The sequence below is a fragment of the Leuresthes tenuis genome, unplaced genomic scaffold (assembly GCF_036924035.1).
Source record: "Leuresthes tenuis unplaced genomic scaffold, fLeuTen1.0.hap1 SCAF_24, whole genome shotgun sequence".
In the NCBI taxonomy this organism is placed as follows: Eukaryota; Metazoa; Chordata; class Actinopteri; order Atheriniformes; family Atherinopsidae; genus Leuresthes; species Leuresthes tenuis.
The window spans coordinates 11244388-11268659 of record NW_027325378.1 but is presented as its reverse complement, the minus strand read 5'-3'; the positions used below and the strand labels follow the sequence as shown (position 1 = coordinate 11268659).

Here is a 24272-nt window from a genome sequence, read left to right as displayed (position 1 = left end):
TGCCTCTGGCTCCTGCCTTTCCTTCTCTCTTCCTCATATCCTCCCCTGTCAATGGCTAGTTACCGATGGGGCAGTAAATTATAGTGGCTGGGCTGGGATTAGGCATGAGAGGGGGGATGTCTGAGAGGCAGTGTGGTGGAAGAGGCACACTCACACACATTCCCACACAGATGATTGTCTCTTCGTATGCCAGACAACTCCACATTTTACAGCACCTCCTCATCTTCCACCTGCAGATTGTGCTATCAATCAATCTGCTTTCCTGCTTTTAGTTGATATGTTTGCAGGGGCGGAATATACATTCAGCCTATTTTAATGGAGAACAGAACCATTTCTTAGCCTGTTCATACATGAATGTGTGGAGTTGCTGAAGAAAGTGTTTTTCCAGAGGTACAGATATAGAAATTTCAGAAAAAAGAGGTTTTGATTGTTGTGAATATATTTTGTTTGTACTGCATGTATGGGCAAAAGGAGCCTGCAGTCCTAATATAGGGGTTGACCTCAGCAGTGTCCTTTCCTCAGCTCCTACTATAGACTGTGCACACATGGACTCGTGCTCAGGGCAGCTGATGGAAATAAACGTGCTGCAAGGAATTCTCTACCAAATGACCTGGAAAATACTCTCTGTTTGACTTGTGGGAAAATATGTGTATCTCCTAAACGTCTTTGCAACCATATCTGATATCGACATCATCCTAAGCTCACTTGCTTAATTAAATCAGATCCTGTCTTTGCACTGTTATAGGAAATAGGTATTCTGTTCACACAAAGATAAGAGCAGTTTAAGTGCCTTACATATCAAGACTATGTTGTGTTGGAGAAACAAATTCACTCTATGACTAAATGCTAAACCAATTCAAGACTTGTTGGTGTGACTCCAAACTGTTTGGCATTCCTTTCCGTTCTCTCTGCTGAGCGCTGCCAAAACATTTTAGAAATAATTGTGTACTTCTGTGAGTACACTTTGGAGTACCCTTCTGTTTAGTCCTGTCATTCTTTCTCCTATGTTCCCATAAGCAGATATGCTAGTATTTATTGTGTTTGCATGCTTGCATGTGCAAGTGTATGCAGCTGAGTCGGCGTGTGGGGTCTTTGTGTCCAGGAGTGAGAGACCTGCTCCAGTGATTAATGGGGTTCCTGTGTGAGGCTCCACAAGGCGCCGTACACAATCACTGTGCCAGACCGCAGCCCCGCCAGGCTTGTCCTTCACATGAGAAGAGAAAGGCGGGAAGGAGGGAGGGTGGAAGGGAACATTTTTTTCCCTTGCTGTCCTTTACTCTCTCTTTTCCTCCCTCTGCCCATCCGTCCTGCTTTTTTTTTTTCCTCCAAAAACTATCCACTCTACTCCCACCTTTCCTACCTCCTCTCCCTTTCCGTTGGCCCCTGTCCTCTGTTCAGCACACTGTGGCACGTTCATGCTCTCCCACACGTGCACACAGACACCATGTGAGAAATGATTTTGAAAAAGCACACAGGAAGAAGAGAAGCAAAACAGACATGGAGAGAAAAGATGAAGTAAAGGGCTGAAGAAAAATCCGGAGTGAATCCCTCCCCCACCTCTCCTTCCCTGCGGTTTGGGTATGTGGCCCCTCTTCTCGGTGTTAAACAAGCCTTTTAAATAGGCTTTAACCTGGGCCCACCCTCAATGGGGCCATTGTGGGAACGGATGTGTGGACAGTAGTGCTCGGTAAACACTGCTACTTGTCCCTTTCTCACGTTCTGAGGCCATTCAGCACCAGAAAGCCCGGAGGTTGTGCACTTGGGGGAAGTGTGTCCGTATGTGTCAGAGATGAGAAGGGAGAAAAGATGAAATTAACTGATCAAGGAAGAAGATGAGTGACAGTTGAAATGAAGTCATACATTCATGTATAAAATCACACAAAGCCCAAAAGGCTCTTTCAATTTGTCAGTCAAGAAAATTGAACAACGTGCCTTGAGTGTGTGTCATCCACCCAGTCATCGCTTTTTGTTCACATTAAATGCCTCTGAACTTAAATAGCTAACCCACGTCAGTCTGTGGCTGGTTTTCATTATCTTCCCTCTCCCAGGGTCTCTAATTGGGCGTCCCTGTTGTCACTCGGCACCTGCAGTTGGCCTGCATGTCACTGTAACCGTGGTAACAACAACTCGCTGTGATGCTGAGCCTCAGTCACTGCATGCGCACTCCCCCAAAAATAACGCCCCCTTGTCCCCCCCACTCCCACCAAAAAAAAAGAGGAGATGATGGCAACTACTGCCGTGTCGAAAGATGACATTTCAACAAATCATATAGTGCTGGTTTGATGGTCTGGATACTCACACAGTTAGTGAATGACATAACCAAGAAAAGTTAAATTACTGTATTTTGAGGGTTTGCAAGAGAGGGATGTGTTTAACTTTGAGTCTGCAAAGAGACTTAGATTGTTTGTCAGAGCTTAGAAGTAGCTTCATATCTGGGAAAAGTTGGAAGTATGAATCGGTGCATCAAATTGTGGCTATGTTGTGTGCTACTATTTTTCTCTTTGTAACTCTGTAATGAGTTTAACCGTGAATGTGAGCCACAAGCTTCCTCGGAATTCTTGAGACAACATGAGTTTTCTGCAGTCACAACACATTTCAGTGGCGAGCTTGCTTTTTCTCAGCATTGCCTCTTTGTGATATGATGTGTGCTTTGAAATTTCTACACAGACAATGAGAGCAAAAAAAAAAAGAAGGAAGTGCTTAGTTTGTGACGGGAAACATGGCAGCGTGTGATTTCCCTCTCCCTGTAACGGTGAGAGTGTGACGTGACGAGGGACTTCCAATTACATTCAGACACTCACAGGTTTTTACTTTAAACAGATCTGTTTCTAAGAAACCTGTCCCTAATAACACGTAACTCATAACTTCAGAAGACATTGAATAACAACAACAGAAAGATAATAACACACAACATAGTCATAATTTGACCAACAGAGCGCTTAAATTATTGCAACAATATTCAGATGATTTTAAATATATCCTGAAAGCTGCAAGCTAAATTGTATGTGTGAGACTCCATTGCTGTCATCTCTGTGTCAGTATCAGAGGAGTTACTTACTGGGCTTCAGAGGCTTCTGTCTTTTCTTTGAAAGCACGTGAGCTGCATGTAAACATTTCAATGAGGAAGTGCTGCAGTCAAAAGGAAAACAGGCTGATCTGTGGTTTCGCTTTTGTTGTCTGGCACTCATCTGAGCTAATATCGCTCTGTGCACTCCTGCACTACGTCTTTTAGAACTGTTGTCTAGCCATAAAGCACAGGCTGCCATGAATTGATTTCTTGGTGAGGCAGGGAACCGTCAAGAGCTGTAAATTCTGGAAGACATGTGTCCCAACAACACTGCTGCCCAACAACTGACGATAGTTTCATAGCAATTGAGGAGAATGCATGCTGTGATGGCAGCTTAGAGGTACGCAATGATGTGATGAAGTGACTATTTGAAGGGTCCCATGTGGAAGTGAAGTTTAGCTCAGTCCTGTGAACCGTGAGCCACGGTATTTCTGAGTGATGTGATGGGTTGGGCTGTCAGTCATTATTGGCCCTTTCAATACTAGATTACTGCAGCTCTTTCATTCTCATGGCTGCTTCCTGTGAGCATAATTTCTGTGAGACATACTGTTTGCTGATCTCTTGTCAGGTCGATTCACAGCGCAAATTGCTGCGATAACAGATTCAACTATTCATTCCTTGGTCATCTGTTCCATGTCAGGCTTTAGACACCATTGATCTAGGCTTCCTATCGCAATCTATTGGCAGAACCAAAATCTGTGTATTCATCTTTATGGACACTAATCTTCTCCCAACCAAGACACTCGTGGAAAAGAAATTCTAAATTCCAAGAGTTTCTGTTTTTTGATTAAATAAATGTAAAATGAATTGATATTGGGTCTTTTCACATTACAGCTTTAACGGTAAATTATTTCAGTGGGAGGTTTCGTGTCAAGCATGTTTTCTTGACTCATCACCCAAAAAGCCTAAAAGAGAAGATTTTTATGCAGCACTTCATATTTTATAACCTTAGCCACATAGTTTTCATGCTTTAACCTAACCATGTTGTTCTCAACTTCTTACATGTTGTTTCCACATGTGTTTGGTTCGTAATAAAAGCCCCCCCACCGTTCAACTTCAGGAAAAGCATTTTTTTCAGTTGGATGAAGTTTACTTTAGAAATGGGAAGTGCTAGTGTCAGCAGCTTCCCTATCTATGGAACATGTCCCTGGAATGACCATACAGACTAAATACAATGGGAGAGGTAAGTTAAAAGAGGTTGTTCTGCCTGGTAGGATTTTTTTGTTAGAGACTTTAAAAGATGTAAGAACAGCTATGCATGTGCTCCATATATTACACAGCCTCCCATTATTTCAGTATTAATGCTGTCTAAATATAACAAATGTGTTAAAAACATTGTGATCTGTTTGACTTTTAAGCTAGTTGTTTGTTAGCCTAATCCCCGCCACTCCACACACACACACACACACACACACTTATTACGGCAACTCTTTATGAATGCATGGAATTCAGGCAGATTCACAAAAACAAACATGCATATGTGTGGAAATGAGACATGAACTCACACAAATGGTGACTGACAACAAAATTAGGCCCCACCTCCAAACCAGTCTTACATCCAAAATGAGACTTCTCATTTGTTAAATGTGACGAACATTTTCACAGTCTCACAATGAATGAGTTTTTTTTAACCTTGTTGCTAGTTAACGTCTGCTTGTTGCTGACTTTTATGCTTTATGAATACAAATACATGCTGAAGGCTCAGTTGCGTGTCTGCTGACAGTATACCTTGCAGTTTGTTGTGTATGCATACGTGACAGAGCAGAATGTCTATATATACATGTGTATATATGTTCATATTGTGTGCTTAACAGAAGTAAAAGTAATCCCTGTGAGCAAAAAGCTTCTTCTGGACACCTTCTATATACTTGTCTTGACTTTAGGAACCACCTGATCTGGAAGAGAAAAGGTGAACCTACAAACACAGGGTGCTGAACCATGGCAGGCTTCTGGATACCAGTCATTTAGAGGAGAGTGGGCAGAGCTAACATTTTCTGTCTCAGATGGGATCAACTGTGGGGGTGCATGATCAACAGGATTAGATAAGAAAATAATACATAAATAAAAGTGTTTGGAATAAAAAGGTTTTTAGGTCAGGCAAACCAGCCATTCCAATTAATTTGATGTAAAATATTTTTCTGCGTTGTATTGTAATATGAATTTATGGAGCACTGAAACAATGAATGAATTGCTTGTTAAACAATAATTTGATCTTTTGACTGACTTTTCTTCAAAACTGTTATACGTTGACTTCAGTTTACATTCTCGATTGTGACGAACTTGCATCTTAGGCTTCAGGAACTTTTTTTCATCAAATTCTAGACCAAATGCAAATAAGGATTTGTTTATTATTTATATTCAATTATGCACCAAACATAAAGATAAACTGTTTATGTGTTTTGTGCAGCCTTTCTTTTGATAGTCTATCAGGAAATCAATAGTATTATGTCAGGGGTGGGGGGGTAGCACATTGTGCTGTAGCACATTGCACCAATGAATAAAACATAGAAGAACAGTCCTTAGAGAGACAATCCAGAGTGCATTAGTCAGACAACCATATGACGTTGCCAAGTAAACAAAACCCAAACTGGCAGCTTTTCTTGCCCTAAAGCTAAAGACACATACACAAGCAAAGAGGAAACATAGACAAAATACATATACTGTATGTAGAGAGGACAACCCAAACATAGCGCTTGTTTGTCAGTGAATGAATGGAGGCATTGAAAACTAAACATATCTTGTCACAGACGGTATAGGCAAGAAGCTGAATTTATGAATCGTGCCTGTCTCAGAGCTGAACAACTGAAATCCATGAATGTGTCCATGCCGTTCACTTCAGACAATCCTCGAGGGTAAAACGGGACTACAATACTACAACAATCCCCTTTATTTAATTAAACCATCCACAGAATGTTAGAAAAAGGCAAGACAAACACACTCAAAAGTGGATTTTGTTCCTCTGAAGTTGTAGGAAAACTGCATCACATCTTTCCACTCGTCATCATAAGAGGAGGGAAGAGGAATAAAAGGAAAAGTGACCTCTCCTTTAATGGGCAACTGATGATGTCATATCACTACACAGATTCTTTGGTCTCCAAGTAAACCAGCTCCTCCACTTGCTGATTGGCTGACTGTGAGAGGGGGAGGGTGTTTTTCTTTCCCTCCTGTCTGGATTAATCCCTGTGCCTGAGTGAGCTCATCTCTTGTTTTTTTTTTCTTCTCTCTTCTCTCTGGTAACTTTGATAATTGCTCTTGATGTTCGGCTCATAATTGCATATGAAATTGTATGATGTAGAAAGGTTGATTATCATGAGTAGATAATGAGGTTTGTGTTTTCTGCTTAGGTTTCAAGTAATGTTGTTAACAAAACACAGAGATGCTGAATTTCTCTTTTGGCTTGAAATCCAACATATTAGTCTCCTGCATGCTCTCTCTGGCCTATTCTGTTTTGCTCAAGAGTTTCTTTACTCCTTAAGTCTCATCCCACTGTCATCTGGCTGCTCATTTTCAAGGCGGTGATGAACGGTGGCCTGAACTCTTCACTGCACTGGTTGCCCTCTGCAGTGAAACACAATGCCGTGTGCCTCCATCGCGCTCATGTCTGGGGCTACAGGTGACCAGCTGTCTGCCTGAGTTCCTGTCCTCTGGGACAGCTGGAGCCATCAATCAGCTCCCCCTGAATCCTGTTGTGTTCGTCTGCCTGGCCTGACCAGCGCAACAACAACAATGCTGGACAGTCTTATCTGTCAGGGGAAAACATGAATGTGAATTTACACTTATTTGCAGGCTTCCTAGACAAGTTGTCTAAATCTCAGAAGACATCCTCGTGCGGTGAAAGCTTTTTGAATCATGGATATTTATTGATGACTTTGGCATTTCACTCCAGTCTTTATCTAAGAAGTCGTTTTATGATGCCTCTGATGGCCATAAACTGATACATTGTCATGGCCACTCTACACAGCACGTGCAGTCACAGGCCTTTCTCCCTCTGCAGATGGAAAGCATTGAAGCCCATTATTGTGCTCTTGGAGGGGCGTCTTCCACCATGAACTCTTTGGCACACTTTTAAAGAGAGTGGCCTTAATGTATTCAGGCCTGATTCACAGTGGCTTTGGCACTACCATCCCCCCATCCTGCACACACACACACACACACCAAACACACACAGCTTTTTCATAGAAGAGAGGAGTAAACATGTGCGAGTCGCAGTGTTTTCTGGAACTTTTTTCTTGTTTATCGAAAAGGGAATTGACAGGGAACTTCAAAGGGCAGCGCAAAAAGTACAACTTCCACCACCAAGACATTTCCTGTTTATCTCATGATGAGTTTATGAAGAACACTTCATCAAAGACCAAACTCTGGACAACTTTTTACACTGCCCACTTTTGCCTGTTACATAATGCACCTCTGTCGAAACAACAGTGTTGAACTTATGTTTGCCAACTCTGCTGCTATATTTAGGCATTACACTGAGGTGAACCACAGAAGTGGCAGAGTGAGTGAGAACGTCTCAGAGCTCTCGGGACAGAGGGCTAATTGTTAACGTTGGTGATTATTAGGGTCCTTTTTGTTTTTTTGTGAAGAGAGCAGAATTCCTCAGTAATGGCTGTGACTGCTGCTGCTGTTCATGTGACTGTCGGTCTCCTCCTCCAGGCCGTGGATGGTCCATTGTTGTGACTTAAAGAGTTGCCGGGCGACAGGGAAGCGAACTGGGTGGAGTCTGTCTGGACACACAGACTCCCAGGCTCTCGCTGGAGCATTCACAAACCCTCAGCTACTCTATTATACACTTTGTACATATGAAAACAAAAACAATCACCCAGACAGTATCATTATCAGCACATAAAGTCTCATCCAAGGTAACAAATAATGGTTACTTTTTTAAGAATTTGGAGAATTGAAAATAGTATAAATCTGTTTCTTAGAAAATGGGAAGATCAATTTTTCCTTCCTTTTCACCAGTTTAATTTTCTATAACAACAGTGCAAAGATGCTTTGGAGTGTAGAATAAGTGTCACAGTATGTGATGACATGAACACAATTATAAATCTGACCTGGTTGATCCTTTAACAAACCAGACTTGATTTCTTTACATTTTCAAGTGGAGCGTGCAGTCATACACTGCATTTTCTGCCCGTTGTTTTTATGTGAACCTTCCTATCTATTGCTCCCAAACATGCTCGTTTGTGTTCCCAAATACGTTTCAAGACGAGCCATAATCTCATTATCTCACATGTTCATTATCACAAGCCTTGTCTCAATGCTAATTCATGTCTCCAGTGAAACTACCACCTCCAAAGCAAACGACTGACATCAAGTAAATCCACACCTTTGGATGCTGTTCTGTGTTATCACTGTGTCACTTATTCCTCTGAAAAGCTGTTAAAAACAGAAACACTGTAAGCCCTCTGGGTCTATTTCTGCTGTCACTCAGCTTGACATGCTTGTTTTGCCATTAAGGGTGACGCCTTAAACGGGGGCCTCGAGCTCAACAACTTAGTGAGAAAAGGGCCCTCTATTAGCAGGAGACAATTAGCATAGGGCTATGTACACAGCTTAGGGAGACCTCTCCCCAAATATCTGAGCAGAGCACCTGTATTGACATTGGCAGAACACTTTGCCTCAGTGTTCAGGTCCAGTTGAGAAAGAAAGCAAAGCATCTCAGTGTGCTCACCGTGGGCAGCTGGACTCGTAAATACCTGAGAGGAGCTCTGCAGAGGAGGGAAGGGTGTGTGTCACTGCTGCTTCCACATAAAGAGCAGAATTCCTCAGTAATATGTGCTCACATAAAAGTTTTGCAAATGGATCCCATAAGTTGTTACAACACACAGGAATTTCAGATATTTGAATGCTGTTGGGAAATCATTTCATGTACTTCAGTGTAAAAAAAATCTCTCTTGACCTTAACCCTAACCCAGCAATATCTTCAGGGGTGTGGACATAGTTTTAGAGATACTGAGGTCATAAGTTAAAGCCTGACAAATCCTCACCAAAATTTAAATCTCTTCAGTTTAATCTTAAATGGATTTATCTGTTCGGTTTTGTTGGATTGAGACAGATATTCCAAGGAAATTCCCTCTGAAGAAGAACCACTGGCTAGAAACTAATCTAACTCAACCAAAGCTTTCTCAGAACTTTGACTGACGAGGATCGGAAACAAATGAATCGGCTCCAAACATGTATTTGGAGTTGTGGAAAAAAACAAAAAACTTACAGAAATGTTTTCATTCAGCGATTCAAAACTCTGCTGCTCTACATGTAGCCAAGAATGAGTTATTTATTTGTTTCTGTCTTGGCATGAGAGAACTCATTTCAACATTTTGCAAGCAGTAACTTTGTGGAGTCTGCTGTTGTTGCCAAGCAACTGCTTCTAAACAAAAAATCAAATAAATAAAATCTGCCAAACACATAACCCCACATAACATTGCATATTGTATTTTTTTGTTCATATGGTAAGTTAATTAGTTATGTGCTCTTACTCTGTGAGTTCACAGAAAGCATTCAGTCTCTGTTTTTAAACTTGCTAATATTACCGTCAGGCTACTGGGGGGTGCATGTGTGGGAGACGCCTGCAGCTTTGACGAGCAAAAGCAAAAAATAAGATACTGCAAAGATAACTCAGTCCACTGCTTGAATCTTAACCCTGACCCTACTTTTAACTTCCACCTTTGAACCATTCCTGGGTGAGAGCGCAGTAGAAAAGTAAGAGATTGCAAGTGAGAGGAAAGCAAAAGCTCAATAACTCTGGAAACATTGCATGTGTTAATTGGTTTGTTTTATTTGTCATATGTACATTAGCACAAGGTCAACATAACAGTGAAAGGTGTAGGATAAGCAAACCAAGCCACTCAGCACATCAATCCAGGCAATATAGTAACAACAAATACACAGAGGTCTAGAAAACGAGAAATGGAATTTTAAGATTTCAAATGGAAAATAAAAATGGGATCTTTTGCATGGTCTATGTACTGGTGCCTCTAGTTTTCACCTTTTAGGAACAGACATGGACATCATCACGTAGGAAAACGCAGCATGCTGACTTGCAGACAAAATGAAACCCAAGCTGCATGCGCGTTGGGGACAGAACAACTCAAATGTTTGCATCTTTAATGTGAAACTGAACTTTTTGGAGCTGTGGACCAACGTAGCTGTTTCACGACCTGTCATTAGATCGGGTTGTTTGAGTAAGAGCCAGACACTGTGACACCTTTTTTTGTTTTGGAATCTACACTAGGGTACCTCCTAAAATGGAAAAGTGACCGTGTTTCTCAAACTTTTTAAATCAACCTCCCAAAAGGTTAGAGGTGGGGCTCAGTTTAGTTTCATTCCTTTTTTTTTTCTTCTTACTAATCATCTGGATCTTCAGTTTGGCTTTTTCAACTATGAAAATAAGTTGATAGAAATCATTTCCAGAAGGTGACCGCTTGTAATGGTGAAAGAAAAAGTTTCCTCTGAAACTGAACATCACTTGTTCTGCTGAGAAGAAAGTGAGTCACCATTTCATACAGCTTAGTTAGTGTTTTCCTTTAACTGGAAATAAGCCACACCATACAGCATTAGTGCACCTCCCACGTCCTGAACACAGATGATCTTATTATCTGTCCACTGATAGCGCGACTTGTTAAAGCTCTTACTGCAACTGCTCATCTATCTATCTATCTATTAATCTATCTAAATAGCTGCCTAAACATCTATGACAGACATTCAGAAATCGCGTGGATGAGTGCATGTATTTTCTCACGCAGGTAGTAAGGGTACAGTAACACAGGAGGACAGGCAGGAAGCAGCGTGGGCAGCCTCCCTGTGTCACCGCCTGCGTCAGACCAGACGCCAGGAGGGAGTTTTCCACTGACGAAAAAGGCTGCGCTTCTCGGCAGTCTGCTACAGACAAGGGAAGCGCTTCAGCTGCCGCGGAGCCCCGTACGGCCGTCGCACGCAGACAATAGCACCGAGAGCTGTCTATATGCGGGGATAAGCGCTCTATTTATCCGTGCCATTTGGATTACTTCCACCGCTGTCCCATCGACTGTTTACCCAACGCTATTTGGTTCCTAATGGTGATCGGACACTTGAATTTGTGGTGAGTACACGCTGAATCGGGGGAGTTCGCTGCTGGGTTATTTAACACCGTAATTTATTTGTTAACCTCAGCGGAGAAGAGAAGCCAAATAGTTTGAATTGTCTTTTTTTTTGTTGTTTTTTTTTATTTCTTTCGTGTGTCGGAGACATTTAGATATAATGTTGTGTCGCTGAGTGAGAGAGGCTGTGACTGGTTGTTCTATTAAGGCTCTTTGTCGGATTTCTTTAAGAACACTTTACATTCAGTCGCTTAAGTTGACGCTTCATTGTGCCGACACGCTTGGACTCTCGTTAAAGTGAGTTGTTCAGATTTTCGTGGCTGTTTCACACACAGGTGATCACAGGCTGCTAAAGGGCATAGAAATTAAATAATTAGTTGACTTAAGGCGAGATTCCGACAATCCGCTTCATTCATTTATTGATTCCAAGGCATCGATCGCTGCTCGTAGGATTTTGGAAAACTTCCCAGTTCATATTACAGATTGCAGATTACGTTAGTGTGGGTTTTCGGTTGTGGGTACATTTATCTGAACTGTTTGATGAGGTCGGCTTTGTGTATTGAGCCCGTGTGTGGAGTTGTTCACCTCAGCGGTGCTGGTGCGCCTCTTGAAACGAGAGCGACTCCCGAAGGCACTACATCTGAGCCCACAGCTGACAGGGCTGCTGTCATTAGAATTAGCATTAATCATGAGGAATGATCGGGTCAGCAGGGAGAGACAGAGACGGGGAGACGGAGCGCCGGTTGGCCTCACTGTGCGCGTGTCCGACCCAGAATTCACGATTGATTTATTTTTATTTTTTTTCTGATTGATTGATTGATTGATTTTGATTTTTCTGGACGATTTTCGGCCACCTCGGGCAGGTGCCTCAGAGCCAGGTGCAGACACGGAATGTTGAGCTCTTCCATTGTCTGAACCGACAGTTTTCCACAGCAGCATGTGGCGATTTTTCTCCTCCCAATGAGTCGTTTTTCACTTAAGTGTAAGGAGTGTAAGTGTAAGGAGCAGCTGCGCGTGCTGGCTCTTTTATTTATTCATTGTTATAGCCTACTCGCCCGAAGCTGTGTATGAGTGCATTTTGCAGGTATGACACTGTTGTCTGAGGCTGTTATTTCTATTACCAGAGCGAGTTTAATCGTCTCTAGCGCGACCTCACCCGGATAATTTTTGGAATCATGTTTTCTGGAATTAGGCTACAGAGAGCTGAATGATCCTTTGTTTACTGAGGGGGGCATATATCACTAGATGCTGTGCATTTAATGTGGCGTGCATTTCCCAGGAATGTTGGAAGATGTTAAATAACTCGTTATATCCTCTTATATAACACATGGTTTCCTTTTCTTTTCTTTTTTTGCTCGCACTTTGTACCTTGATCCTTCAGAAAATGACTGACCTCTCGTGAAAGCTCCTGTAAATTACACCAAGGGAACAAAGGCTTTTGTGCAGCATTTAAGGGAGTTTAACACACAAGAGATATCCTCAGTGTTTATCATGCGATTCTGTATTCGGTTAACCTTGCTGTGCCTGCAGCTGTCAGACACGGCATAGATAATCTGGATGGCCACTTCCTGTGCTCTGCAGTGTGTGTTTCACAACCTCAGGAAGCATGTGCACACTTTTAGTATCTGCCTCCCCAGCTGGGAGAGGAGGCAGTAGCAGCAGAAAGCTGGGTTCAGACAAGGTTGTCTGTGCCTGCTTCATTTTGGTCACGCAGGATGGCCCCACGCTTTTGTGCCTAGAGACTAGAGAAGAGGAAGAGGAGGAGGAGGAGGAGGACGGGGGGGGGGGGGGGGGGGGGGGGGGGGGGGTTAGGAACAGGGTGCCTGCTGACAAGTCTCCAACACAGCAGCAGAACGCTCCCATCTGGCTTTGTCCTCTCCCAGCATTCCATGCAGCAAGTGTCCCAGACTGAAGCGCGACCCCTGAACTGACAACCTCCTCCTCCCTTCCTCCACACACACACGCACACACACACGCACACACACAAAGCAGAAAAGATTGTTTCAAGTTTGCTGAGTTTTTCATTTTTTTAAATTAGATTTTTTTTCAAACAGCCTACGCATTATGGTACTTGCATATCTTTCAAAGAATAAGAAAGCCAAGTTCTTCTTTTTGTTTTGATGTAGAAATGAGTAATAGCTTTTACAGGCAACGCCTGGCCATTCATGTTTGCCCTGCACAACAGATTACTGGCATGTGAGGTCTATGTGCAAGCTAATACCCTGTCAGGTGTGGCTATAGGAAAGGTAATCTGCCCAAGTGTCTTAAGGGAGTAGGACTTTCCAGTGGTTAGCGGTAGAAAACACATCTGGGTTAGATAGAGCCTGTGTTCTTCTCCCACTGTTTCAGCGGGAGTAGTGCTGCCAGAATGGAATTCCTGTGGCTTGGAGACATGACATTATTTATTTGTTTTCCACAATCCGTCCTCCTTCTTCCCACTACCTCTCCTTTTTGGAAACAGTGTGCGCACGGGTCGAAGCGGAGGAACAGAATGTTTCTGTGGCACAGTCACAGTGAGAACAACAGGCTCATAGAGGAGAAAGCAGGAGCTCTGCCTGCTTTGCTCCAGCAGGTGGAGCGCTTCTGACAAACCGCTTTACTTTAAGTAATGATACAGAGTTTCCCCCAGCTGTGCAGGAGCAGGAGTCCAACCCACCGTCACTTTGACAACTCTGATCAGTTACCTCTGAGCTGGAAGTGAGAGGTGCAATACCTCGAAGCCTGCAGGGGATGACCTGCCCAGACACAACTCCACACACGCAGGAAGACTCCCAGGCTCATGATTATCACATTTTATGAGCAGTCAGTCATTCAGACACAGCACCAGGTTGTCAGTGTGCCATGTAGATGCTCTCGGCGAGCTAAGATTAGCACAATTTGACGCTCCCACCCACAGTGTTATCAGCTGCAAAGGGGCTGGACAGGAGGCAAAGTCAACTGTGGCTTGTCCTGTCGGGCTGCAGGGCAGATGGGGGCAGTTCAAACAGGCTGCTTTGTTGACATTTGTGCACATTCAGGGATGTGTGTAAAGATAGAAAAAAATATTCCTCTGATCATATTGATTATTTTTGATGAATTTGGATGAGCAGAATTGATTGTCCATAACAGATTGTTCTACTTCAGAATCCTCTTCTTTTTTCTTTTTTTTTTTAAACAGGTTAACAAGTTGAGCATTATTATAGTGTAAGGTTTATTACTGCTTCTATTTTTATACTTAGTGTAGCCTTTGTTTACATCCTGATCTCCTCTGTTCACATAGTTCATGGATGTTTAATAAGCACTGTAAAAACTGTCCCCAGATGAGACGGAAGAGTGATTTTTGAAGTCGTATAACAGCCTCTTGTCGCATGTACCCAGATAATCTTATTCGACTGACACAGTTATGCATCTGACTTGAGCTCTGTAGTACTTCTGGTGACAAATCTCCTTGCCAGAGATTTATCTTCCCAACTCTGTGACAACTGACTGGGGAGCACCTCCGTGGATGTGTCCTTTATCTGGCTGCCTGTGTGCAGTTGATGGAATGACAGCGATGCATAATTTAGTGCGCGCTGAAAACATGCTGTGCTCCGTCTCTGGCTCGGCTGTCCGATCACATCCATTCTCCATTTAGAGCAGACATTCACAGACACTGCCTTCTTGAGAAGCCAGCTCTGAATTCCTTCTCTTTTATTTTTGTTCTTGTGCTCCCTCCACGCTTTTGCAAATAAGTAATAAGCAATACGATGTCCTTTTTACCCCTGCCTCCTTATTCCGTCCGCTCTCCATGCTCTATTGGCCTTTTTCTGTGGGTGCAGCGGCTGAGAGGCTGCAAAGCCCTAGATTGACTACATGCCGTCCCCTTGCCAGGATTAACCTCTCACCATTGTTTCTGCCCGTTGAACAGGATTAACAAATCAATGTGTCAGGTAGACTGCAGTCAAGAGACAATGACCCAATTCTGACACCACTGTCCCCCCTGCCTCCCACCTCTCTCCCTCTCTTCCCCCTTCTGCCTCACTGCAGCTTTTAATTAAAAAGACTTTGCTTAGCTGGCTCTATGCATTCCCTTGAGGATGCCTCACAGCTTTGTTTTCCTTTTTTTTTTTTTTTTTTTTTTTTTTTTTAAGCTGAGAATTGGGGATGGGAAATGATGGCAAAAATGCAAGGTGAGCCCCTTGTGTGTACCTCTTTTTATTCCCACACAGAAATGTGAACAGTAGGCTGCTACAGCATTAAGAACGCACACATAAGCAACAGATGCTGCATCCAGGTGTTTGTAAATTGTTTCAAGGCAAATCCCCTGATGTGATATGAGGAGCTGCGGAAGGCATTTGGAGATTATTTTGCACTCAAACACGGTCATGGCTGGGAATGTAGTGGCTTCTTTTCTCATTGGTTCTGATTGGATCTGGAACAGACTGAGGGTGGCTACTGTGCGGTGGAAGCCTTTTTTTTTTGTTTCACAGATAGTATGCGCCACCGTGACCTATTGCAAGGTGATTCATTCATCATACGTGCACTGGGAACAACAATATCTGACAGCAGCAATAACAATAACTCCCCCCATGTACAGCCACAAAGCTGCCCCGCACTGACCATACGGAGATGTCATCCGCTTGCCCTTGACTCGAACTCTGCCTTATCTTTGTCAAAAAGAAGCCTCGGTTTTGCATAATTGGCCCCTGTTTCATGATGAAAATGACCCCCTGCTTTTAAACCTGCTTAGGTATTTTTCCTGTTCTTCGAGTGCTAACTCTCGCACAATAGTTGGTCAAGACAAGGCCAGCATACAGGTCACACGTGGAGTAGAAGGGCCTGTAAAGTTACAAGAGTTTTCTGAGTCAGCTTATCTTTGGCATGTTAAGGAGTGGTGATGACAGTTTAGTTTGTTGATGTGACTGCACAGTGTTTGTGTATCTGAGCCATGTTCTCTCAAAGAACTGACATAGTTAAGACTTAGATTTAGCCTGCTGCAAACTTAAAGATCCCCATTCTGCAATTATCAAACAAACTTACCTTTGATTGTGAAGATTTCAACTAAATTATAGGTTTTACCAGGGAAATGTTTGAACAAACGCCTCTGAGAATAACCAAAAATTGAGGTGGATACGTAACTTGCTCAAGCTGGAGCAGCTGTAAATGATTTGGCTGTGATTCCATTGACAGTAAACAGTTTGATGGTGAAATGATCTCTTTATGGTTAAAGTAAAAGCCTCCTTTCCCATCACACATCATCATAGGGAGTGTCTCCGCTGGAACGGAGCCCGGTCATGCCTTCCCTCTCCCCACACTTCCTTCCTCCCTCCACCCTGCTTGTGTAAAGCTCCCAGTCCCAAACTGAGATGATGATGACCCGTCCTGCCTTGCAACTGCCATTGCCTTGCACTTCTCAGAATTTGGGAAGAGTTATGTGACACTTTAATACACTGTAATATTAATAATAAAACACACAAGCAATCACCCTCGTTCTCACTGGGGTTTTAATTTTTCATGAAAGATATTTCTGTTCTGATCTAGTTTGCTGGAAGTGCTCGTGTTTTGAGATACTTATTCAACTTACTGAGATAAGAATTGCAGGAAAGTGAAGAGATTTTACAGATATGGGGTATTATTTCTGAAGATTAGAGAATAAATGGCATTCCTTCCTCTCAAGAGCATTAAAGGATGAGGATCTTTTTTTTCTCAATGCCTGTCTCTCTCAAAGGATTGATTGTTTTTTATTGCTGAACTAGCAGTCTATCTCATGGGAGCTGTGAAGAAATGCAGGAGTTGCATAACAAAGCATTTCATCTATGTGTAGCTTACATGTGTATGTATGTATGTATATGTATATATATATATATATATATATATATATATATATATACATATGATGAGCTCCGAGTGAACACATAGCGCTAAGTGGGACAAGTGCCAAATTTCCTCAGGCCTTGGCCTGTTTATTTGAATGTGACAGCTGTCTGAAGAGAATGATTTAAATGTCTCCAGCTAGATGATTGGGTCACCTTTGTTTGGTCTTCGTTTTCTATAATCGATGCATTTGCTCAGCTGATGGGATTTGCAGGAGGGTGAAGGGTCCAGTAATTGTTGACTTAGGCAAATAGGACTGATTGATTGCTTCCTGTCCCACTCTTGGCTGAGTGCAGCACAAGAGTTGGATGCTTGCAGTCTCTCACATGGTGAAGCACAAGACACAGTGGTACCAATGGCCTTCTAGTGTGTACAGATTCTTCCATGCAACATACATATGCTGCCAGATTTTCAATTGAACAAACTAAAGCTTGAGTTCTTTTTAAAGAAGTATTGATCATTCTCTAATAACCGCTGTCTCTGCTCCTCCCTGTAGATTGTTCACACTAACGCCATGAGTGGGCCTCACAAGAGGAAGTTTGAGGAGGTGGATGAGGACCCATTCTACTCCTCTCCCTCACCCTCTTCCCTCTCCTCCGCCTGCTCGGGCTGGGACTCGGAGGGGGAGAGCTGCTACTCGGACACCCTGGATTCCACTCCCAGCAATCCCAGCTCCCCAGCAACGAATTTTAGCAGTGAGTGTTCTCCTCTCGTGATAATAAATCACACTTTTTTTTTTTTTTAATGCATCCCCTCACCTTGTCTAAAACATCCGCTGAAGCTCTAATACCAACCCATAAAAATAGGGGAGAGGTGAAGGAATTTATGCAGCTGGCAGTCCATGAAACACTTTGGAGAAATGATTTCAGACTTCTGCCGTGAATACCTCTTTTGATTTCATGCCTTAAAGCTGCAAGATGGCTAATCGCATTATGCAGTGGCTGCTCACCTTGGCTCCATCTCCACCTCCCTCCTGGAGTCTTGCAGACAGTCACGGCCTCACCTTTCCTTTAGAGAGGTGGGTCGAGCAGCTTCAGGGTGTTTCTGTCTGGACCTGGATGCGCCTGCCAGTCTTTAGGGGACCTGAAGCCATTTTGGAGAGGAATTGTGTTGTACGGGAGAAGGGCAAGCCGTTGTGAGGTTTCCAGGATGGTGGGGCAGGAAGCCAGGAAGAGAAGCATGGCAGATTGCCAAGGCTGGAAACACACAGCGCCTTGTCTGAAGCCCGGGCGTGCACCCAGCACAGGTGCTGAAAGAGGTTGGGTGAAGGGATAGAAAAGAAGGGGGGCACAGTCAAGAAAAGAGGCAAGCACACACATCATGAAGAGCTTATAGAGTGGACTATTATGATCTGGTGTTTGTGTTGGATTGAAAGTTGTTTGCCATTGTGAAGGGAAGGAGGGGGGGTGGCAGTCTGCAAAGCTATCTTATTCAGAAGCAGTAGGAGATGGTGTCATTTGTCTCCTGTGAGTATCATAAGCCTGACTGGATTTGATGGTTGACAAACTGAACCTGGCAGTTTGTTTCATCTGTATTACCCCTGGCAACAGATCAAACAGCATATTCAGGCTATTTAATGCTGCTTACCTGTGTTGAGGTAAAAGGTTATGTTTCCTCCTCTGTGCTTCAATTATTACACCAAGTAGATCCATTTGTTCATATGACTTATGGCACTTTTGAGGCCAGTTGTTCAGGGTGTGTTGCAGTATTGCAACTTGGCAAAGAAAAAGGGACTCCACGAGGAGTTCCCCGCCACATAAAGGTAATGACCACCATATGTAATGGGGATTACCAACCATTTTCTTTACACACAAGCTCACATAGAAAAATGGCTCTTGCAGCACAAACACTGGAAAAAGTTGCTTGTCTTTAAGAGAGGCTCAAAAGTTAAATATTCCTGGATGGAGGACGTGGAATTTATACTAAAGCTTGAATAATTGTTGGGCTTTTTTCTTGCACATATGGTTCCACTTTGATTCCCATGTGGTTTTATGGCATTTTATTGGGCATAAGTAGAAAGGTAGCTCATCGAGGTTGGTCCTGAATTGTTTAACAGAAAGATGACCTTTGACTCTTGGTCATTTGTGGGGATTGTCAGCTTCCAGAGAGACCAGGGTGGGCAGGTTTTATTCCTGTCCACACTTCCACCCTCCACCCCATCTGGAAGCCTCAAGCATTTACTCACCACTTTGTGATCCTGGCCGCTCTGCTTCCTCCACTGTGTTGGCCACCAAAGGGAAATTCCTGGGCTGGGCGGTTTTTATGTCACACAGTAGGGCAAGAAACAAAGCTAGATGGATTCCCAGTAGTTTAGGTTTCATTTTACAGGATGTAAGAGTGTTAGACACCTGTTAGCAGTGTTTTTTTAAAATGGGTACATGATAAAGCCAGGGCAATGAATCAGAGAGGTGTCCTTTTACAGTCTCTTCAGCAGCATTTGCATGCATCTCAAGGCTTCAGGTGGTGGGGAATTATGCCATCTAGTGGTGCAAAATAATGCAACATCGCCTCTCTTTTATAAAAACTCCTTTCTTGTATGTATTCTAACTCAACTTTTTGTTCATCCACAGCAACATCCATACTCAAGAAATCCAAGAGAGCACGACGGGGCAATGTGACATTTGACCAGGTGACGGTGTTCTTCTTCCCTCGGTGCCAGGGCTTCACCAGTGTTCCCAGTCAAGGAGGATGCACTCTAGGCATGGTGCAGCGCCACAGTGCACTCCGCACGTACACACTTGCGGAGTTTGCTGCGGAGCAGCGGCTCCTGCGGCAAGTAAAAGTCCTCAACAGACTTAGGGAAGAGAAGCTGGAAGCTCTCAAACTTAAGGTGAGAGATGTAAAAGTTTCATCCAAAACTAAACTCACTCATTTGCCCAATGCAACAGTTGAACACAGTTGTCTTCTTTGCTTCAGTTGACAAAGAATGGGACCCAGGAAAGCGAGGAAGCGGATCGACTGACTGTAGACGACATCCCTGAGCAGGACATCGACATCAGTGGAGCCAACCTGGATGAGGGCTCTTTCCTCCAGCCTTATCCATCTAAACGCCGCTATGCACTGCTCAAAGCAACTGGCGTGAAGAAGATTGACAAGGAGGAGAAGTGGCAGCTGCATGAGCTGAGGATCTCCAGGGAGAACTGTGGTTGTGACTGCCAGGGCTTCTGCGACCCTGAGACATGTAGCTGCAGCTTGGCTGGCATCAAATGTCAAGTAAGAGCCAAAAAAAAACTAAAATCTCAGCACCCAGACATAGTACACCTGAGAGTTTCTGTTACATGACAAAGCATCTAACATCTCCCTTCTGCCTCTCGTAGATGGATCATTCTTCTTTCCCATGTGGCTGCACCAAGGACGGCTGTGGAAATACAGAGGGTCGCATCGAGTTTAACTCCACACGGGTACGGACGCATTACATCCACACTATCATGAAGCTGGAGCTGGAGAAGAGACTGGAAGAGCAGTCTAGTGAAGAGGAAGAGGAAAACACAACAGGTGCTGCTCCTCTACCGGTAGTGCCCTCCTTCCCCTTTAACTCAGAGCTGACAGTAGCTGGGGAGAACAGTTGTAGCAGTGACATGACAGACTTATCGGACTCTTCAGGTCAGAGTGAGGACTCGGAGGCAGGCGAGAGTCGATGTGAGCATCAAAGCACCCTGGATGTCGACGAGAAAGGCCTGAGCCGCATACTTTGTTTCAGTGACACAGAGAACTCCTCAAGAACTAGTGGAGATGGTGGGGATAAGAACTGTCAAAACACGTGTTGCCCAGATGTACAGCAAGAGCAACGGCAGCCATCCACGGAAGCGTTTAGCAGCTTTAGCATTGTGGACTTTGCTGATGAGAATGACAACATAGACGCTGCATTGTTGGACTCAGAGGACAATTACACAGACAATCGAGTAACAGCCATTTCAGAACTTTTGGACGAGAATGCCAACCAGGGAAACGCCCTTTTCCACAGTAGTAGTGTGCCACGCACACCTTCTCCCACCATTGATCGCTCTGCGAGCTATAACATGGACCTGAGCCTCTCCTCTGAGTCAGACCTGGAGTTCTTTGATGGTTTCCCTTGTTTGGGGCCCAGCTCGCTCTACAACTCCCTCAAGGAGTATGAGCACATGGACAACTTTTTTCAGTTTCAGTTGCCAAGTTACCCCAGTTTCCCTGCAGCGAGTGACCCCGGGACCTGCCTCCTGGAGTCACTGATCGGCCTTTCAGAATCTGTACCTGAACCCCCTGCAACATTTACAGACAATCAGCTGATGGAGGAAGCCATGAAATTGTCTGTGATGGAGTCTGTGAAAGTTTGACTAAATATGTGGACAGTGTAATAAAAATAAGGGTTTGGAAGGAGGCTAAAAATGCACATAAGATGTCAACATGTTGGAGGAAGCTGTGATTTCCCTCTTGCCTAATAGATTCTCAGATTCCAGACTTGCCTTCAAAATGTTAGCAAAGCAGTTTGGGATTAATCGCTGTGTGAGATGGCAGCTAGTGTTAAAAGTGGGAAAAAAAAGATCAATTTGACCAGGCCTGTAGAAACCAATGATGGCTCTCAATTCCTAAGAAAGCTCTTTTAACCAAACCAAGATCACCAACCGTATGCTTGACAGGAAGCAACCTTAACTGTGGCCAGGTTGGGAGTCTCAACACAGCTGAATGTGCACCTCAGGGAAATTTTTTCTAGCTTTCTAGCTTTTGGAGGCAATGTATGGTAACCTTTGCTGTGATGGCCTTCATACGAAACCCGAGACAAATTGCAACAAAGTCCTGTTTGTGTCCTCCCTTCGGGCTCGCACCCAGACGACTCGAGCAAGTGAGCTCCTGGCTGTGTTCAATCCTTAAGCTAGTGGATTTTTTTTCCTAAAGATCTAACCAAAGGGTCTTATATGGTACAAGGAAACTAAAAAATCTTCTCTGAAAGCTCCTCGATCAGCACTTTATCTGTGAAGATAGTTATGTATGCATAGGCATTGTTTTGGTCGTATGGGATGGATTCAACAGTTCAACGCTAAATTATGGAGTTTCTTATTTATGAGCCTGGCAACTAGAATGAATGCTCGCACCTAAAAGCTGTAGCTGTGTTATCTTTATTACTTTTGTTTAAATTATTTCCTTTGATTTTTTTTTTTTTTTAATTTATTTCAAATGAAGCCTCCTTTCTTTCATTCAAGCAGCACTGTGGTTTGTTCACCTAAAAGTGCAATCTTCCTTCCTTTTTTTTTTTCTTCCATATCGCATTAAGGCATTGTTACTGGAAATGGGACCACAAGTCCATCAGAAAGTATTTAATATCTATTCTCTTATACGTTTAACATTTTTTTCTAAGTTATTCTGTCATGATTTCATTAGTTATTTAATTTAAGACATTTTGGAAATAACATGGGCTGTTGTAAAGTTTACTGGATGTGCCTGTTTATCAGGGGAGCCACGCCTGCCAGTGGTGTGTGCACAGTGCTTCCATTTAAGCTTTGGGACTGAAAACTGTGGATTCTCCCTAATCACTGAAACAAAAATTATGGATCTATTGTATCGCTGCCTATAATATAAGCATAGAAAATTACACTAATATTTTGTAACTAATTTATGTAGGATGACAAAAGAATTCTAATCACTGACAAATTGAATATTTTATTAAGAGAGCGAAATGAATAATTTTCAATCTGGGACAACCTTTGTAATATATGAATTGTAGAGAAATATATACTTATGAAGGTTATTGCTCTCCTGCATTCCGAAGTATTTTTTAAAGGTTGGATATCTTAAATGCCACTAAAACTAAGTAAACTGCAAAGATCAATTTGATTGTACTCAGAATTTTTTGGAAGTCTGTGACTTAAAAACATGTTATAAATTACACATGTGAAGGGGTTTTGTGGATAAAAACTGCATATATTATACAATTTTTATCGCTAACGCAAAACCCTCAAATTTGAAGAGTTGCCTCATTAATTACAGAACATGACCTTTTTCAGAGGTGATTGTGCCATCACCTGTGTGTAAAAGTTGAGGGACACTAGAGAGTTGATGTACATATCTCACCCCTTTCTACAGCTGTTTCAACAGCCTTTCCGGACCCTTTTGAAATTATGCATGCAGGTCCTGTTTGTTAAAACTTCTTCTGATTAATTGTATACTTTGAAAAGTGCAGATTGCACATTGGAAATGTATTATTCGCTTTTTGCCTTTTTGATTACTTTGAAATCCATCCAATATATGTTCTTACGCTGTGAAAAGGGCACTACTTTTTTGCAAGCAAACTTTTGTTTCTCTTGTACAAAACGTCAAATCTCATGAAGAAATGGCAACAGTGAGTGTTTATCAGTGTAATGTATTACAGTACAGTATATTTTTGTTTTCAAAAGAACGTGTCTTACTTTTTTGCCTTTTGTGTTGTGCATATTTCTGCTTGAAAGGTCCTGCAGAGCAAACAAAGCTGCTTTATTTTTTACATATTCACACATTAACCTGCTGTTCAAAAACAGTTTCTTTCATCTAAGCCATTTTGACAGCTTGTCCCTCCAAATAATAATAAAAAAAATCATTTTGTAAATGCTTTATTGTGTTTTTTGTCATGTGTAGTTGAAGTAAACTGCAGGGTAAGTCACTTTAGCAAAAGGAAAGGAGTGGCTAAACGCATTTTAGAGCTAGATGATTTATTGGTTCATATTTAACATACTTAACATATTGTCTATATAGAGCTTTAACCAGAACTTTAAATCTCTTCTACATTAGTGAGGTCAGAAGTGGAGGACAGGAGGGAACACCAGTACAGCTGCTTCTAAACATCATGTAAACGTTTTACTGTTAAAGATAACCATCATTACTTATGTTATTTTTTACAAAAGCCCACTTTAAAATGATGCAATGCTGACCACCACCACAAACACATGGCCCCAAATTCCAGACGAGAAGGAAATGTCGAGTCCACGACGGCATATAGCTCATATTTGGCAACAATTGGGGAAGTTTGGTTCTTGTTAGCACATTTTTATTTTCCAAGGAAAACTTTGTACAAATCTTTCGGTTTTCCTTGAACATAACAAAGACTTTTTTTCTGTGGAACAAAAGTTTTTTTTAGTCTGATAGAGGTCCATCCCATGTGATCTTTGGTCTAAAACATCCCTTGGAATTTTCCATCATCATGGCAGGTCAGAAGATCAGAATTGTAACCACAGCCTTTTGCTGTGTTTTGTATACTGTAAACTGGTCATATGCCAAGCACACACCAACACTGCATGCATTCATAAAGAAATGCATTTCTGAGACTGTGGGGAAGTACAAGAATTGAT

The 24272-nt window shown here is 42.7% G+C and overlaps 1 protein-coding gene across 1 annotated transcript; it reads left to right on the top strand.

The window, feature by feature from the left end:
• The first annotated feature begins 10804 nt into the window (after positions 1-10804).
• On the top strand, positions 10805-23533 carry csrnp1b (cysteine-serine-rich nuclear protein 1b). The gene is made up of 5 exons (XM_072379087.1): positions 10805-11147; positions 17474-17672; positions 19548-19807; positions 19894-20190; positions 20295-23533. Exons 2-5 carry the CDS (start codon positions 17492-17494, stop codon positions 21288-21290), a joined length of 1734 nt encoding a protein of 577 aa, XP_072235188.1. The 5' UTR covers positions 10805-11147; positions 17474-17491; the 3' UTR covers positions 21291-23533.
• Positions 23534-24272: the final 739 nt, after the last annotated feature.